The sequence below is a fragment of the Tauraco erythrolophus genome, chromosome 28, assembly GCF_009769465.1.
Source record: "Tauraco erythrolophus isolate bTauEry1 chromosome 28, bTauEry1.pri, whole genome shotgun sequence".
NCBI classification, from domain to species: Eukaryota; Metazoa; Chordata; class Aves; order Musophagiformes; family Musophagidae; genus Tauraco; species Tauraco erythrolophus.
This window is the reverse complement of record NC_141492.1, coordinates 6,186,494-6,204,082: the sequence shown is the minus strand read 5'-3', so window position 1 is coordinate 6,204,082 and position 17,589 is coordinate 6,186,494. Positions and strand designations below refer to the sequence as shown.

Below are 17,589 nucleotides of genomic sequence, written 5' to 3'. Positions count from 1 at the left end.
AGCCCGCAGCCCCTCGGGTCCCCGGCTCGCCTGGGCGCTGTCAGGCCGCGTTCGTTGTACTGGTGCCCCCGCGCCTCCCTGCCGGCGGCCGGTGCCGTGCCCCCCCCGGAGCAGAGTCGGGCAGTGGCTGCGGCCGGCTGCGCTCCCGGGGGACGGGGACGCTCCCGATCCCGAGGGCTGTCGGCGCCGCTCTGCGCCTGACTCTGCCCGGCGCCAGGGCAGGGCGCTACGGAGCCGCCGCGGGTGCGAGTGGGGCCAGGCTGGGGCCGTGCGGGAGGGCGGCGACCTGGGCTCCGGCGAGCGCGGAGGGCTGGGGCAGCGGAGTCGGCGGACGCCTCCCGGGTGGCTCCGTTCGGCCCCGGGGCAGTAGCTGCAGGGCCAGCACCTCCCCGGGACCCCTCCAGTCTCCATCATCGCCGTGGGCGCGCGGGGTCAGGGCAGCGGGGCTGCAGCCCCCTTGGGCCACCGACTGCCCGCGCCGAGCCCCGCGGGCCCCCGCGCCACCTTAAGCGGGCGCTGGCGGACGGGGCGCTCGGGGCCGGGCGGCAGCTCCGCCAGCCGGGGACCGCCGGGGCCCCGCCGGCGCCTCCCGCCCGCTCCCGCCTCCTCCCCGCCCCCAGTCCCCATGGGGGGCGGGCGGAGACCTCGCGGCTGGCGGGCAGCACCCCGTGCCCACCAGCCCGACGGCAGCCGGCTTCGCCCCGCCTGAGCCGCTCGGCGCCCCCCCCCGAGCCCCCCCCTCCCTCCGCGCGGACCTCGCAGCCCTCCCGCTGCCGGCGTCGAGGCAACGGACCCCGAGGACCCCCAGAGCCCGGCAAGGGGAGCTTCCCCCGCCAGGGGCGGGGAGACGGGCGGGGAGCAGGGGCCAGGGAGCGGGGGGGCCGAGGCGGGGGCCCGGGTACTCAGGATGTTCCCGCAGGGGCGGCACCCGGTGAGTGCGGGGGCGGCCCGGGCCCGGCGGGCCGGGCTGGGCGAGGGCAGCTCGAGGGCAGCGCGGCGGAGCCGCAGCCTTCAGCCGGGCCGTCTCTCCCCAGACCCCCCTCCAGCCCGGGCAGCCCTTCAAGTTCTCCGTCCTGGAAATCTGCGACCGCATCAAGGAGGAATTTCAGTTCCTGCAGGCTCAGTACCACAGGTGAGGGGCGGGCGGAGCGGGGCCGCAGGGTCGGGAAAGGAATTGCGGGCAGGGAACCCCTGTTCAGGTGGGGACGTCGGCGGGAGGTGGGGAGGCGAGTGGCTTAGGGGGCAGGCGGTGGTCGGGGGTCAGGCAGGGCTGCGGGCAGAGGCGAGCATCTGGAGAAGGGGCGTAACGGGGAGTGACGGCTCGGGGAGAGAGGGGTCTGGGTATAGGGGAGGAGGAGGTGCTGATCAGGGAGTGAATTGGGGAAAGAGAAGATGGAGAAAAAGGTTCTGGTGAAAGGAATGCTTGGAGAAGAACAGGAGAGGGGCGTAGGCTGAGGGGTAGCATGAAGCTGTGAATTGGGGCGCCAGGTCTTGACTGGGGTCCCAAGGAGGCGACCACTCATGGTTTATTTCCTCCAGCTGAGCTGGGTATAGGACGACGTGGAGGTGCTGGCAGCGATGCTGTGGGAACAGAGCACTGGGTGGGTGCCATGGACCATCTAGGGGGGAGCAGGGGCCGTGTGGGCAGCACAGCCGCAGGGGTTCAGCTTCCCCAGGGATGGCAACATGAGGGGTGGGTGTGTGAGACCCCCATGAGTCTGCTGGGGGAGTCGGGAGGAGTGCCGAGCTCGCTGAGGTCACGGGGCAGAAAGTGGGAACTGGAGGGACAGGGCAGGAGATGTGGGTGAGTGAATGAAAACCGTGGATCCTCTTTGCAGCCTGAAGCTGGAATGTGAGAAGCTGGTGAGTGAGAAGACGGAGATGCAGAGACATTATGTCATGGTGAGCTACCCCTGCCCTCGTCCCCCTGCCTCTCCCAAAGCATCCCTGACTGCTGCTCTCTGGTGAGGTCCCAGGCTCTGGGGCTCCACTCAGCTGCTCACCCAAATGTCCAGTGGCCTTCCCAAGGCACCCCTGCCAGGGAGATGCCTGACCTGGATGGTGGGTCTGAGGGGGTTGTGAGTCAGGAAGGAGTTAATCGTTATTCCTAGCAACGGCTGGCTCTTCTGCTGATGTCTGCTGCCACTCAGTGCTGCTTGAGCCCAGGAATCGTGCAATAGGTTTTGTCTCTTTTATTTCTTCTTTTTCTGTATGGCCTTTTAAGAGATCTTCCTCCCTCCCTCCTTCTTGCTTCTCTCCCAAGGGGAGGGTGTCTTGGAAGTGATATCTCAAGGCTGGTGTTTTGGGTGGAAGGGGAAGCTGTCTTTAGAAGGAGCAGGGCAGGACCCCTCCGCAGGTGCCAGCATGGGGTTAATAACCGCTGACACCGACCCACCCCGGGCACCAGCCAGTGCCAGGCCTTCTGCCGGCAGCCCTGGCAGGAGTCGAGGTAGCTGCTGGAAGGAAGGGGAGAAGATGGGAATTGCAGAGCTGGAGCAGCATTCCCTCTCCTTCAGCATCTACGTTACTGGTACCTCTAGGGAAAGGAGGAACCCCAAATTACGCCATCCAAAAGGCAAACTTGGGCAACCTCCATCCCCTGGGTGATGACAGCGCCTTCTGTGAGGCCGGGGTGGGCTAGGCTTTATTGGCATCGCAGGCCATGTTCCTGTCACCCACCAGCTGGGATCTTTTCCCGCATCCAGGAGGCTCAGGGATTCCCAGAGGTGGGCTGCCACCTTTGGGCTTTGCTGGAAGAAGGCAGGTCCTCTGGTCCCCCTCCTTCTCCCTGTCCCCAGGGGCAAGGGAACAAGGTCTGCTGCTGTCACCGCTTCCAAAGTCACTAGTGACTGATGAAAGGTGTAACCCGACGTCATCTTCACTTTTGCACCGGTGTGCCCACCCGTGTGGCTGGATGGGCAGCTCCATCAGGGCGTGGGTCAGGGTTAGGAGCGGGAAGGAACAGGCCAGGACAGAAGGAGGGGCAGCAGGGCTGGCTTACACTGGCTTAAACTAATGCAGAAACTGCAGTGTAATCATCACAGGTGTGAAACAATCTACACTATGGCTGCTCCCTACTTTGTCCCAGGCTCGTGACATGGGCCTCCGCACATGGCGTGTGCTGGACAGCTGTTTCTCATGGGCTGGGGGGAGCAGGGACCCTCGGCAGCGGGCTGGCTGCCGAGCCCTGGCTGGGAACGGGCCGGTTGCTCTGGGCAGCCCCTAACCAGACTGCGTTGTGATTTTGCTCTCAGTACTACGAGATGTCCTACGGGCTGAACATTGAAATGCACAAGCAGGTAAGTGAGCTGGGGTCCGGGCCAGCAGCAGGGGATGGCGGGGAGGAGGCTGAGGATGGAGCCCTGGTTGGAAAATGACATCCCTCATCCCCTTGTAGCTGTAATGGCATGGGAGACGTAGCATGGCTCTGTGTGTCAGCACTTGTCAGGACACATGGTGCTGAGTTCTGGTAGGTGCCTTGGGACAGGGCCTCCCTGCCATCCCAAAGCACCTCTCAAAGCCTGGCCATGAGCCCTGCGGACCTACCTCCCTGCAGCAGTTCCCTGAGGCCCCAGATGGAGGAGGGAGTGTGGAGGAAACAGCAGGAACTGGAGCCCAGAGACAAATGGATTGTCTTTCTCTTATTTTCTTTTTTTAAAATCCCCTTTTCCTTTCCTGAAGCCAGAGGAGTGTTTTCACCCTTCCCTGGTTCCCCTTTTGTTCCAGCGTTAATTTGCTTTCCCTCTTCATATTTATCAATCTAGTCATCACGGGCTCTCTGCCAGGGAAATTAGTTTGGACCAATGCCTGACAAAGTGGCAAGTCAACTGCCATATTCCTCCAGCTGGCTCAGCCCCTCCGAGTTTGCTCCTTTTGTTAGCAGGGAGAGTCGCAGAGCCTGCGAGCACATTCCTGCCATCCCTATGTGCTCCGAGCCTTGGTGGGACTGGGACCCAGGGGTGGCCCGAGCCATTTGGGGTGACAGAGCCGATGGCCAAGTGGTTGGGGAGAGGGACCCTTGGCCCACCTGGATCCAGCTCCGTGCTCTGCGTGGCCAGGAGAGGTCCGGAGGAGGGGGGCGGTTTCTGGCTCCCAGGGTCTGTGTGGGCATCGAGGTGGTGGCTGATGCAGCAGCTGGGACCTGCGGGTGAGCGGGGTGCTGGTGGGTGCAGACGTGCTCCTGGGGCGCAGCAGGTAAACGTTCCCGTTGTTCTTTGCCAGCTTTGTGCGTGGTTTGACCTCTCGTCAGTGCTGTCAGGGATTGTCAGAAACCTGAGATGAGAAAAACACTTCAGAGCAGCCAATCCCCACACCAGTGCCAGGGTGGATTTGCAGCGGGTGGGGGGGATCAAGTTTTCCCCGGGACAGGCTGGGCTGGAAGCCACGGCTCCTTCCCTTGGGAAGTGCCGCTTACCCGATGGGGATGCGGCTGGGCTGTGGGTCTGTCTGTAACTGCGGGCTGAGGAGAGGAGGTGCCAGGTGCTCTGCGTTTCCCTGTTGCTGCTTGCTGGGTGGGAACAGGTACAGAGGTGCTCTGTGCCTCTGTTCCCCCTCGGGAAGGAGCAGGGAGAGCCACTGGCTGGCCCTGGGCTGCGACAGGGTGGGAGCAGGAGCCCTGCTCTGGCTGGGGCAGGGAGGGCAGAGCAGGTGCCACCACCAGTGCTTTGCAGGGCTTGCTGGTGCGATGCAGAGAGGGCTGAATTCGTTTGTGTGAATTTTGTGACTGCCTTGCTCTCCCCCGGGTTTCGAGCGCGATGCTCAGGGAGAGAGCAAGCAGCGTGCCGATGGCCCGCTGCCAGCGCCTGTGGCTCGGCTCTCCTCCTTCCCTGCCAGCCTGCCCGCTGGCTGCGAGTGCGGCAGCCCACAAAGCCGAGATGGGTTTGGGCTGAGCAAAGCCAGCTGGGCTGCGAAAGTAGTGACAGCTCAGAGCTCGGCTTGGCCTGGATCCACAGAGGGATTTAGGAGTTGGGTTCCCTCCTTGTGCCTGAGGGGACCTGACAGTCTGGGAGGGTCCCACAGCCCTGGGCAGAGTCCTCCCTTGACGGCAGCTTGGGAAATCCCAGCAGGGATGCAGAGGCAGCAGGAGTATTTACGCTGAGCGGGTGCGGGTGGGAAGAGTTTCACTCCTCCGTGGAGGCCGTGTGCGTCTGCAGGATGCTCGGCTGCCCCCCTCCCCGCTGGAGGGGACAGGACAGGGCTCAGAGCCCTCCCGTCCGTGGTGATACCTGCTTCCTCTTTCAGGCAGAGATTGTCAAGAGGCTGAGTGCCATCTGCGCCCAGATTATACCCTTTCTGACGCAGGAGGTAAGGGAGAAGGCAGGGGATGTGCACCGGGCTCCTCTCGGGGCCCTCAAGAAGAGGTCAACCTGAGTCCAGCCTGAACGGCAGGAGGTTTAGGGGGTGAAAACCTCTGTACTTGGGCTGGAGGGACGAGAGAGGGGGCTGCGCAGCCCGGGGTGGCTGGGGTGATGCTGGACCACGTGGTCCCTCTGGCCAGGAGCGTGGTGTGACCTCCCTGTGCTCTTCCTTCCCAGCACCAGCAGCAGGTCCTGCAGGCTGTGGAGCGGGCCAAGCAGGTGACAATGGGGGAGCTGAACAGCATCGTCGGGGTGAGTCGCTGCCTGGCTGCGGCAAAAAGCTCTTTCCCGCTCAGGGGTTCAGACCATGCAGCGCAGTGATGGGGGAAGCCAGGGTCTCTACTACTTCGATAAGCCCAGGGCTGGTCTCCTGTGGTGAGGGGGTTTGCCGAAGGCAGTGAATGGCCTCTAGGATCCTCCCTGGCCCCCGCTGCCCTGAGCAGAGCAGGGCAGAACCACCGCTTGGGCTTGTGTCATGTGCCAGGATCACAGCCACAGCGGGAAGGTGCCCGAGGTGCCCTGGGTGGAAGGAGCAGGTGATGTGACCTGGACCATGCAGCCTCGGCAGCTCTGCTCCCCTCCTTGTCCTGGCATTGCGTCTCATCCCATCGCGCTTTGCATCGCGGTTCGTGCGGGGAGCCGGGGGTGCTGGGCATGGCTGACTGCGGCTGTCTCCTCGCGGATCCAGAACCATTTGCTCTTTCTCTTTCAGCAGCAGCAGCTTCAGCACCTCTCCCACCACGCATCCCCCATCCCGCTGACACCCCACCCCTCCAGCATGCAGCCTTCTAGCCTGAGCGGGGTCGGCGGCACCTCGGGGCTCCTGGCCCTCTCGGGGGCATTGATGGCTGCTAAGGAGGACAGAGTGGCCCAGGAAGGGGAGAACAGAGGTAAGGGGAAGAAGCACAGCTGGATTAACCCTTTGAAGGCTGGCTGAGTCAGTGCTAGACAGGCGTCCCCGAGGTGCATGGGCAGCGCTGGGCAGGATCCTGCTGCCTGCTCTGCCTGTTTCCCAGGGCTCCCCAATGCCCGGCAGCTGCTTCCTGGGGCTGGGCAGAACCACAAGCACTGCGAATGACAGATCCAGCTAATTAAATATCTGCAGCCCCGGGGGCTGGCTATATTTCTGACCATGGGAACAGCTGCCATGCAGTGTTGGCATGAGGTGGTGTGGGGGGCAGCTGTGTGTGCACCCCACACGCTGGGCAGCAGGGCTCTGGGCATGCGTGTGTGCACACGTGGGTCTTCCTGCGGCTCTGAGGGTTTCCGGTGCGTGAGGGTCCCCACTCTACAAGGCTGCTGGGAGGGTGCGAGATCCCCGCCGCAGAGAAACCCTCTCTATTTACACCAGGCTTTACACCAGGTGAAGATCTGATGCCCAAAGCTGAGACTTTAAGGGAAAATACTGTTGCAAGCTCCTGGTAGAAATTGTGTGAACCACGGGTCTGTGGCAAGGAATTTAGAAAGCAAAGTCTTATTGCGTGTGTGGTGCCTTGTAAATAGCTGTAATTCCTCATCCTTATGGGTGCCTCCTCCTATCAGCATCACAAAGTGCTTTACAAACATCATCAATATTTAATCATCATTAAATCAGTGCTCTGAATGCTACTGGCAGGCCTGGGCCAAATTAATACCACCACCCAGCTTTGCTGGGGGCTTGTTGCTATTGAAGGGCTGCACAAAGGAGAAGCTGCTCTGAGCTCAAGTCACCTTCTGCAGACATCGGGGTGTTTTGCTGACGGGAAGACTGAGGCACAGATGGAGGGCTGAGGTTTGCAGCAAACGCCAGGCTCTTCGCTGAGCCCAGGGAGGTGGACCTGTTTTGTTGTGCATGTGAAAAAACCTCAAAGGGTTTCCAAGCAGGGCTTTTTAGCATGGCTTCCTAAGGAAATAGGATGGGTGTGATTCAGGAGGTCTTAGCTGTCCGGCTGGCTCGTCCCATCCTGGCAGCCTCCCATCACCACGTCCAGGGAAGAGATTCCAAAGCTGGAGTGAATTTCTTGAAAGTAGGTGGGTGGCTATAGATTCCCCCTGTCCCCGAGGAAGACCGCTGTGCTCACCACCTATTAGACATCAGAGAATCGATGCTGCGATGGGCAAAGTGGAAAATCACAGCTCATGTCCCACCGTCTCCTCCTGTGTTGCCCCGCAGTGCCTTTCTCCTCCCTACCCAGGTGCTTGGGGCACAGCCTCCACATTAACAGCCTCTTCCTCTCCTCTCCTCTGCCTCGCCAACACGGACCTGCCCGGACACTCTCCCTGCTGCCGCCTGGGCTCCAGAGCGCACCCCGAGCCGGGTAAGTCGCACCGGCACGCCTGGCTCTGGCCGGGCCGGTGGCCTTGGCTGGCCTTGACGCGCAGGCAAGTGGCCACACGTTCCTTCCGCGGGCCCTGCCCGGCAGCCTGCCAGCCCCGAGAGTCACCGCGAGTGTCTCCAGCGTGCTCCGGGTGGGAGCAGAGCTGGCTGCCGGCTCCCGGGAAGGGCTGCGGGTGCCGGGGGAGCCCAGCTGCAGGGAGGGTACTGGGGGGCTTCGGGGCAGCTCCGAGCAGGGGCTGGCGGTGCAGGCAGGTGCAGGGGCCATGTCTTCTGCTGGAGCTGCAGCCGGCTCCCTTGGCAAGTGCTGGCAGTAGGATTTCCAGGAATGTTCTGTTTCCTGACCTTTTCAAAGCAAACAGCCCAGAGGCAGCCGCGCTGTCCTCTGTCGGGTGGCAGCCCGCGAGGCCGTGCTCCTGCACGGGGCAGGGACCGGGGCTCTGTGTGCGTGTGGGGCTGGGTGGGGGTCGCCAGGACCCTCGAGGAGGGGAGGCGGCTGTGTGGGCAGTGCAGGTCCGTGTTGTTCCCTCGTGCACCACCGCAGCCCGGGCACCCTGCTGTCCTCCTGCCGTGGGCTCTGGGTCTCCTATTCGTTTTTCCTGATGTGCAGCTCCCTTCGTCCCGCTCCATCGCCAGCTTGGTGGGTAAGGGCAGGGCACTTCTCCCCGTGCCAGTGTGAGTCGCCTCGCAAAGCTGGCTGTGTTTGCGCACAAGGTGGCGGGGTGACCAGTGGCCTTCCCCCCAGTACCGAGTGTGCCAGAGCTCAGCATGGCAGGAAGGTAAGGGCAAGCCATGAAGCTGGGCATAGGTGGGGAGAGGGGCTCAGGGCAGCTCTGCCCTCTCCCGCAGGCAGCGCAGGGGTCCTCATGAGGCTGGCTGGGCCATGTCTCTGGATTCGAGGAATTTTTGGGTCATCTCTATTTCTCAGTGGAGCTGATTTCCCCAAGGGCTAGAAAGAGCCTCCTTCCAGGGCAGCTCAACACAGGGGGCCCTGACCCGCGTCCAGCTGTGCATTCCCACCCTTGTTTATTCGGAGCAAAGTGCCCAGTCCTGCCCTCGGCCCTGAGCACGGCCCAGCGCCGCTGCCCCGGCCCCGGGGGCAGCCCCATCCGTCTGGGCACAGCACTGCATGTGCGAAGCCAGCCTGAGCTGCAGGGCTGTGAGCACACAGGCTCCAGACCTGCTCCTGCACCGGAGCTGGCATCCGCGGCGCCGGCACATGCGTGGCGGAGGCGGTGCAGAAACGCAGCTGTGCCTGGGGCCGAACAGAGCCGTGTTTGGACTGCACGGAGCTGCAGGCTGGGGAGTGAATCCAGCTGCAGCCTGGAGGGTGGGAGCAGCCAAGTGGTGGATATGTGTGTACAGGGATGTAGGGGAGTCCAGGAGAACATCTGTGCAGAGAACATAAGACAAAGGGGCTCTGCCTATTGTGGCCCCCATTCCCTTTGCTTTTCTGGCTTGGGCGGCTGCGCTTTCATGGGGGTTTTGTAGCTGAAGGTTCTGGGCTACCTCAGTTCAGAGTCTGTGCTGATGCAAGGATCTAAAGGTCAAGGGCTGCTCCCAGAATAACCAGCTCTGTCCTTTTCAAGGAGTTTCCAGTTTAGGAAACAGGCTGAACAGGTCTCCTTACCTAAGCCCAGTGCTGCCAGCCCCTCTGCAACCCTTGGCTGCACTCTCCCTTTTAAGATACCACCCCAGCCTGTCGTGAGTCCCAGGTCTGTGACTCCCTTCCCAGGCACGGTGGCTGCAGTGAGCCAGAGCTCCAGCTGCGGGTACAGGCAGCGGAAGGAAGGGTTAAGAAGCCCCTCCACTGCGGAGCAACTGGCATTAATCTTCATAGGCTTTCAGTCAGGTGGGAGAGGAGGAGGGAGAGATGGTGGCTGTGTTGTGCAGGATGGATCACCCCTGTGATGCTGCATACACCCAGGTACTTCCTCTGGAGATCACCCAGGGCACCAGGAGCATCCATTATGCTCCATGGTTGTATGTGTCGAGGCTCTTAATCCTACTGTGCTGGAGATGGGGCATTTTCTCCCAGACCCCTGGCACGAACAGCTCTGTGGAGCAGTCCTGGGAAGTTTGGGGAGCTGAGCCTCAGAAACTGCCTTGGCCCAAGCACCCTGGCTTCTCTGGGAGGAAGGGCAGCCTCCACGATAACTGGTGCCAGCCTGGTGTTCCTCTGGTTTGTGCAAGAGCCAGGGGGTTGGGGGTGGGCAGGCACCATTCGATCGAATTGTCATCATCTGAGCAGCATCGAGTGTCGGGAGGGAGGGGATCTGAGACACCCCTGTGGCTGCTGGCAGCATCTCGGGGAAGGGACGTTCGTCCTGCTCTGCCCCATCCTGCTTCCCAGCCCGCTGGCTCCTGCAGTGGCAGGGTTGAGGTGAAGTAAGCAGCTCCGATGGGGATTTTCCACTCCGCCGTGCCTTGTTATCTCCCAAAGGGGTGGATCTGCTCTCCAGCCACGCTGGGGATGCTGCCTTGCTCAGCTCCTGGCTTCGCACAGCCCTGCATGCCAGCAGCTGGGCCAGGGCATGGCTGCGGCTCCTCGTCCTCCCCCATTGCCCACCCCTCTGCCCTTGGGGAGTGGGGCAAACCGGCTGTAGCACAGGTTGCACAGATAGCTGGCTGGGTGCTGAACACTGACTGGGTGCAGCCAGCAGCACTGGGAGGTCTCTTCCAGAGAGGAAACGCAGCTCGTAAGGCTTTGCAGGCTGCTCACACGCCTTCCTCTCCCCCTCTCTGGCTCAGAGCGTTTCTGCTTCCTCTCCCGAGAGCCTTCAGGACGAGGAGCGGACGGGAGGCACGGGGCTGAAGCGGAAGCGGGAGGAGAAGGACCTGCCTGGGCATTATGTGAGTGCACCAAAGCGCGTGGCCGCGGGAGCCGGGCCTGGGTGTTGGAGGTCGCGAAAAGAAAGGAACAAAATGTAGAGCCCTGGGGAAGCCCCTCAGCCAGAGGGTTGAGTCGCTGCCAGCAGGGCATGGTGTCGGTCCATGAGAAGAGATGTGCAGGAAAAAATGGGGTCTCTGCTGGCTGAGGTCCTGTGGGGCAGAGCCCAGAGCTTGGTCGAGCCTCTCCCACTCCTGACTGAGCCTTTCTCCCCCCTTGCAGGATAGCGACGGGGACAAGAGCGACTACAACCTTGTGGTGGATGAGGTGAGCGCACACCCTTACGGGCGTGCTAAAGCCTTGCAGGGTATCCAGCTCAAGCTGGAGTCATCAGGTTTAGGACTCTGGTTCCCAGGCTTTGGGGTTCCTTAGGCTCTGGGACACTGCTGCTGGGCAGGAGTGGCCAGCGAGGACACGTGCCAGCCCTGCTTGGATGTGTTCATGCCAGCCAAGGCTGATTCCGATTCGCAGCGCTCCAGGTTGAAGGTTGTGCCAGCTGTAGACTTGGCTCCGCTTCACAATCCCGTTTCAGCCCTTCTCCTGTAGCATCCCATATGGGGAGGCAGATAAGCTGGGATGAGAGCCCCAGGGAGCTGGGCTTCTGCTGGCAGCTCGTGCACATGGAGGTGGCAGTGGCAGGCAGGCGTGATGTGCTGGCGACACACCCCCAACCCAGCCCGGCCCCCGTCTGGGGGTCTCATACGGCCTTGGAGCAGCCTTGACTTTAACACACTGAGCCCGTGTCCATGGCTCGGTGCAGAGGGTACACGGAATTTCTATCTCTTGCAAGATGCTTCTGGTACATCTTCCCTGACCACTGAGGCAGATACAACAGTACTTTATCTCAGCCACAGCTGTTCTTGGCAGAGATGATGTTTTCGGGGACATCCCTTTTCCTCCTCTGGAAGACTGGGGGGAGGAACAACACACGTGATTTTTTTTATGATTTTTTTTTTCCGCCTGCCACTTCCCAAGAAAATACAAGCCCTGAAAGGAACATCAGCAGGGATTTCTGCAGAAAATGACACTTATAAAAACTGCTCATTGGTGTAATTATGGTGATAACCATTCAATTAGGGCTGTGATTTTTATAGGGGTGCAAGAGCTGATGGGTGGCCTTGCCTCTGAAATGCTGTTAAGGGGCTGCCTAGAGGCCCTTTCTCAGCTCCTTGGATGTGCTGGTCGCCATCCCTCCTTGTCATGGCTTCTGTGGCCACCAGTGACCTCCAAATCTGCTGTCACCTCTAGTTTTGTTCAAAGAGAAAAATCATGGAGGTTTCTCATCCAGAGGACTATGGAGCAGAGCTGAGGCCTCTAAGCAAATGCTCCTTATTAATGCTGCTCAGGCAGATGTGGGACAGCAGGGCTGGATGAGCCGCTCGCCTGGCAGGCGGCGGGCAGTGAATCGGGGTTTGACGGTGCCTGCTGGGCACTGTGCCCAGGGGCGCGTCACTGGGGCCCCTGCTGTGCCTGCCCTCCTGTGCAGAGGGACTGGGGTTCCTGCTCCCCAGAGACCTCTTCTTCCCCCAGGACCCCTCCTCGGAACCCAGCAGCCCTGGTCATGCACCCAGCAGCCGGCTCCTGCCCGCACACCGGGAGATGCCCGAGAGCCCTGCCTCCATCGCCTCAAGCCGGAGCACGACACCCCTCAAGCCGAAGGACCAGAGCCTGGTAGGGAGCAGCATGGGCAGCCTGGGCTGTGGGTGGGCAGCGGGGCCAGAGATGCAGCCCCCAGTTTCTCTGTGGCCTGTCTGCCGCAGCCCAAAGGCAAGCGAGGAGATGCTGGTGCTGTGTTTGGTGCCCACCACCAGACCCCCAGCACTGGGAGCAAAGGTCCATGCCCGCACAGGAAGGCTAATCATCTGCTGAGCAGAGGCCTGGATCTGCAGGTATTTTCCATCCAGCTGCCCGCAGGATTACCCAGAGCTGCTCTCAGCAATCGATTTTTCTTTTTCCCACCCCCCCCACCCCCCACTTCTTCCTTGCCAAGCACCAGCCCAACGCTCAGATTGAAACATCAGTGTGCAGGAAGGGGGAGGGACGTTTCTGCCATTCCTGGGCCCTCCCAGGCACCGCAGGGACCAAAGCGATGCGTCCCCACCATCCCAGGGTCAGGAGGCGGTGGGGGGCCGCGGGGAGCAGCGCGCGGCGGCTCCTCGGCACAATCGGATTAGAGCAGACAAAGCGCCCTGAGCAATCTGCCAGCGCAGCACGTAGCTTTTCTCTGTTATTAATTTTTTTTCCTTTGCTGCTGTCGACAAAATCCCCAGGCAGAAAGGGGAAGAAATAGGAGAGGCAAGAAAAAAGAAAGGAACGAAATAGCTGTGGGGATCGGAGAGGCCGGTTCGTCCCAGGCATCCTCCTGGTCCCGCTCCGCCCAGGCTGGGGATGGGGGTGCGCCCGGCACGGGGGGGGTGAACACAGCGGAGCAGCAAATCTCTGTGTAACGGCCCCGACGGACCTCATGCCCGGTGCTGTAGGGGTGCAGGATTGTGCCAGTCAGGGGTGACTCAGGGCTTGCATCGGGCGTTGGCAGCGGGAGCGGGGCTCCTTCGCACTATGGCAAGGGCGCAAGGGGAGGGGATCGGGCCCCGGATGCCGAGTCCAGCTCTGTCTGGGAGCAGTGCCTCCAGGTGCTCCCTGCCCTCCCAGGCGGCTGGAGGCTGCGGGCGGGTCATGGCTCTGGGAGGACTGTCCTGGGCAGCGGTCCCGCTGATGAGGCTGCTCTTCCCTCTGCCACGCAGACCGACCCTCCAGCCGGCGCTCCTGCCTCCAAGCCTGCCGCGTCCTCGCCACCGCGCGACACCGTCACGCCTGGCCCCGGGCCCAGCTCGGCGGCCCTGCTCCGGCAGCCGCCTGCCAGGGCACCTGCCACCGACAGCGTCAGTGAGTGCCCAGGGACGCGCTCTGCTGCGGGTGGTGCCGTGGGGCTGGGGGGGGAGGCGGGGTGCTCCCTCCCGTCAGCAGGGCTGGGGGACCGTTTTGCTTGGCGCAATCAAACGTATCGACCGTGGCCAACGTGTGCGCCTGTGTGCAGTGACGACACACCTGACTGCCGGTGCTTTCCTGGTGGGCTCAGACCCGTTGGAGGTGGTGGGCTGATGTGCAGAGCTATTTGCTACAGGGGTTCGGGGAGGGGGGGCAGATGTTTTGTCTGGAGAGCGTTGGTTTTCTCTGACAAGTTGTCATTTTGGCGTTGCTACATGAAGCTGTGTGCTTCAGGGCTTGGCTGCAGGGGTAGGAGAGGTGGCTGAGTGCTGCCACCAGCACGGAGCAGGCCAGGATGTGGGTGAGATCCAGCTGACCCAGGAGCCCCCATCAATGGCTGCTGCCTTCTGAAAGCACTAGGGAGAGGGATGAGGGTTCAGTAGTGGCCTCTGAGGTGGCTGATGGTGAACTGGTCACACACCTTTTCCTGCTTCAGTTTCCTTGAAGACATTCAGGGAGGCCTTGGAAAGAGGTCTCTGGAACAGCCTGGCCACTGTCTAGCCAAAAGGACCAGAAGGTGGTGGGAGGACAGCTAGACCAAGGGAGAAACAGAGCCAGGACTGGATACATTAAGCCCTTGTCGGGGCTGGAAAATTACAGCAGTTTAGCAAAAATTGAATTGGAATCGATTTCGATAAACCATTGAAACCCTGGGGGTAGAGCCGCTTAGCCACCAACTGCAGGTAATGTGGCCTGGCCGAGAGTGAAAAGGCGTTGGCAGCAGAGATGAGGGATGCTGTGGGTCAGCAGCTGGTCCGTGGTGCATCCTGGGGAGGGATGGAGCCATTTGATCTCCTGTGCTGCATCTGCAACTCGAGTCCATGACTGACAGGACTCAGGGGCTGCCCCTCTCCTTTGGTTCTGGCTCCCAGTCCATGACCTACCTGCCCTCCTCCTGATCCGCTGGTTCATACCAGGCTTGGCTGGGCCTGGCATGGCGGTGGCACTGCCTGGTTTCTGCTAGATGCCCTTTTCCCGTGGGTAATGTGCTCTCACACGTGTCGTCCGGGGCCAACGAGTGGGTCTCTCCTTGTGCAGCTCTCCGCAGCCCGCTGAGCATGTCCAGCCCCTACACGTCCTCCTTCGGGATGGTGCCTCACGCCACCCTCAACGGGGAGCTCCCCACCCCCAGCATGTACATGGGCATCCACCTCTCCCCGCAAGTCAGTAGCGCTGTGATGTACGGCCGGTCCCCAATGGTGAGTCGCCAAGGGACAGCCCTGGTCTCCTGGCATGTGTTGGCTCTGCCGCCCGGGTCATGCACTGTCCCTCATGTGCAGTATCTGCATGCCTGCAATGAGCTCAGGCCGGGGGTCGCAGCCATGGGGAGGGCTCCCTTCAGGAGATGTCTGGGTTGTGAGGCCGGTGGAGGCAGCAGAGCTCCCGGAGAAGTCCCCACTGGTGTGCAGCTGTGTCTTTGGAAGCCCATTTTGGCCCTTGTCACTTGTATGTGGCAAAGCAGCAAGCAGGGACCCTGCAAAGAGCCGGGGGGGGGCGGGCGGCTGGTCCTGTCCCGGGGCGTGCGGGGGGAGGCACAAGCCCAGCCTTCGTGTCCCCTCTGCTGTCATGTGCCCTTTGCTTTGTGCAGGTGGCGTTTGAGTCGCACCCTCACCTGAGGGCTTCCACCATCTCATCTTCACTCTCCACCATGCCCGGAGGGAAACCGTAAGTGTGGCGGGGGCTGCAGGCAGGGTGGGCAGCAAGGGGCCCAGCCGGACAGTGTGGGGTGGGCATGGAGGGTGTCCTTCCCAAGGGCTCGTATCTATCACCCAGCAGGTGTCGTGCAGGGCATGAACGGAGTTTCTCTCCACTTCTGAGTCCAATACTGCTGTTTCATTCGGGGCAGCTGATGGTAACAAGGAGCTGGTTAATTATATCCCTCATTAGACAGAGTTCACTGGACACCTTCCACCTGGCTTGCGCGTGCCTAACCGGAGAGGTCAGCTCCTGCACTCGGACGTCGTGTGGGTTTTGTTCAGTCCTCTCTTTGCTCCCCTTCCAGTGCCTACTCCTTCCACGTCAGCACCGACGGGCAGATGCAGCCGGTGCCTTTCCCACCCGACGCCCTCATCGGCTCCAGCATCCCCCACCACGCTCGGCAGCTCCACACCCTCGCCCACGGCGAGGTGGTCTGCGCCGTCACCATCAGCAACTCCACGCAGCACGTCTACACGGGGGGCAAGGGCTGCGTGAAGGTGTGGGACGTGGGGCAGCCGGGCACCAAGACGGCCGTGGCTCAGCTGGACTGCCTGGTAAGGAGGAACAGAAAGGCATTTTGTTGGGGGCTGGGAAGGGGAATGTACCCCAGTTACAATGGAGGACAGAGGGTCTTTTTATGTCTGTGATGGGAAAAGGAGCTCCATCTCCTGCACCCCTCCATGCACATCAGCTCGCTCTTCACTTGCCGTGTTCCCTGTAATCCCAATTCAGAACCGCGACAACTACATCCGCTCCTGCAAGCTGCTGCCTGACGGCCGGAGCCTGATCGTGGGCGGGGAGGCCAGCACCCTCTCCATCTGGGACCTGGCAGCCCCCACGCCCCGCATCAAGGCTGAGCTCACCTCCTCTGCCCCCGCCTGCTACGCCCTGGCCATCAGCCCCGACGCCAAAGTCTGCTTCTCCTGCTGCAGCGACGGCAACATCGTGGTGTGGGACCTGCAGAACCAGACCATGGTGAGGTGAGCCCGGGGCAGGCAACTGGTGGCACAGGGCAGGAACGTGGTGGGGATGCTGGCTCTTAGGGAACTGATGGCCGTGCCCTCACCCTCTCCATCCCCCTCTTTCCCAGGCAGTTTCAAGGCCACACAGATGGTGCCAGCTGCATTGACATCTCTAACTATGGCACCAAGCTGTGGACAGGGGGGCTGGACAACACAGTGCGGTGCTGGGACCTGCGGGAGGGGCGTCAGCTGCAGCAGCATGACTTCAGCTCCCAGGTAGGGGCTGGGGCTGACTGGGAGCACCACAGGGTTGGCCGGGACCTGCTGTGCCATCGCCTGACCCTGTCTCTGCCTGCAGATCTTTTCCCTGGGGTACTGCCCAACGGGAGAGTGGCTGGCAGTGGGCATGGAGAGCAGCAACGTGGAGATCCTGCACGTCACCAAACCCGAGAAATACCAGCTGCACCTCCATGAGAGCTGCGTCCTCTCCCTCAAGTTCGCCTCCTGTGGTAGGCGAGCGCCGTGGTTTCTGTTTGGGCTACGTACAGCCCCAGACACGTCGTTTTGGGGTCCCCCCCATGCTCAGCTCCCCTGAAAGAAGTCCCAACTGCTGACCTGCTCTGTCTCTTGCCCCAGGGAAGTGGTTCGTGAGCACGGGGAAGGACAACCTGCTGAACGCCTGGCGGACGCCCTATGGAGCCAGCATCTTCCAGGTGCGGGGGAGGCATTTTGACAAGGGGACGATGGTGACTTCAGCCACCAGCGCTGCCCTCACCGCCCACCTCTCTCATATTCAGTCTAAAGAATCCTCGTCCGTGTTGAGCTGTGACATCTCCATCAATGACAAATTCATCGTTACGGGCTCTGGTGACAAGAAGGCCACAGTGTACGAGGTGGTGTACTGAGACCCTGTCTGTCACTGTCCCTCGTCCATCAGGGAAGGGGCCAGGCTTTGCCTGAAGCAGCTGGGGCTAGTGGTGGCCACGTGTGCTGTGCCAGCCCTCCCACAGCCCTGCTCTCCCTCTCCCTCCTCTCCTTTCAACTGCCAAACCAAGGCCCCGGCCCAGGCCCTGCTCCCCGGCCCCAGTTCTTGCCCAACGTCTTGTGGAGGTGAAGGGCAGAACTGGAGGTGACGCGCGGGCAGCAGGCTGGGGCTGGTCAGGACGGTCCCACAGTCTGTCTGTCTGTACGTGCGGGGAGCTGGAAGGGTGGTGAGATGAGGCCAAGTGTGACCGAGATAGCATTGCTCCTGAAATACTGCTACTGATTTAATAGCACCCATTTCCTGCTGCAGAAACAGCTGTAAATTATCAGTAAAGAAGTGTATTTAACTGTGTTTTCAATCCCTTACTAATAAAAAGGAAGAAAAGAGTGGCTCGT

The 17,589-nt window shown here is 61.5% G+C and overlaps 1 protein-coding gene across 4 annotated transcripts; it reads left to right on the top strand.

Annotated features, from left to right (window-relative positions):
• Window positions 1-901: 901 nt before the first annotated feature.
• TLE2 (TLE family member 2, transcriptional corepressor) lies at window positions 902-17,270 on the top strand. Of its 4 annotated transcripts, none has more exons than XM_086627851.1 (20): window positions 902-931; window positions 1,035-1,132; window positions 1,839-1,902; window positions 3,255-3,299; window positions 5,242-5,304; window positions 5,535-5,609; window positions 6,073-6,247; window positions 7,638-7,654; window positions 10,423-10,524; window positions 10,784-10,828; window positions 12,092-12,232; window positions 13,306-13,447; window positions 14,588-14,748; window positions 15,138-15,214; window positions 15,552-15,801; window positions 15,980-16,227; window positions 16,338-16,485; window positions 16,568-16,718; window positions 16,846-16,922; window positions 17,007-17,270. In XM_086627851.1, exons 1-20 carry the CDS (start codon window positions 908-910, stop codon window positions 17,112-17,114), a joined length of 2,211 nt encoding a protein of 736 aa, XP_086483977.1. In that variant the 5' UTR covers window positions 902-907; the 3' UTR covers window positions 17,115-17,270. The 4 variants fall into 4 exon arrangements, with proteins under 4 accessions (XP_086483977.1, XP_086483976.1, XP_086483975.1 ...); XM_086627850.1 differs by having other exon boundaries at window positions 6,070-6,247; XM_086627852.1 differs by having other exon boundaries at window positions 908-931; window positions 1,047-1,132; window positions 6,070-6,247.
• Window positions 17,271-17,589: the final 319 nt, after the last annotated feature.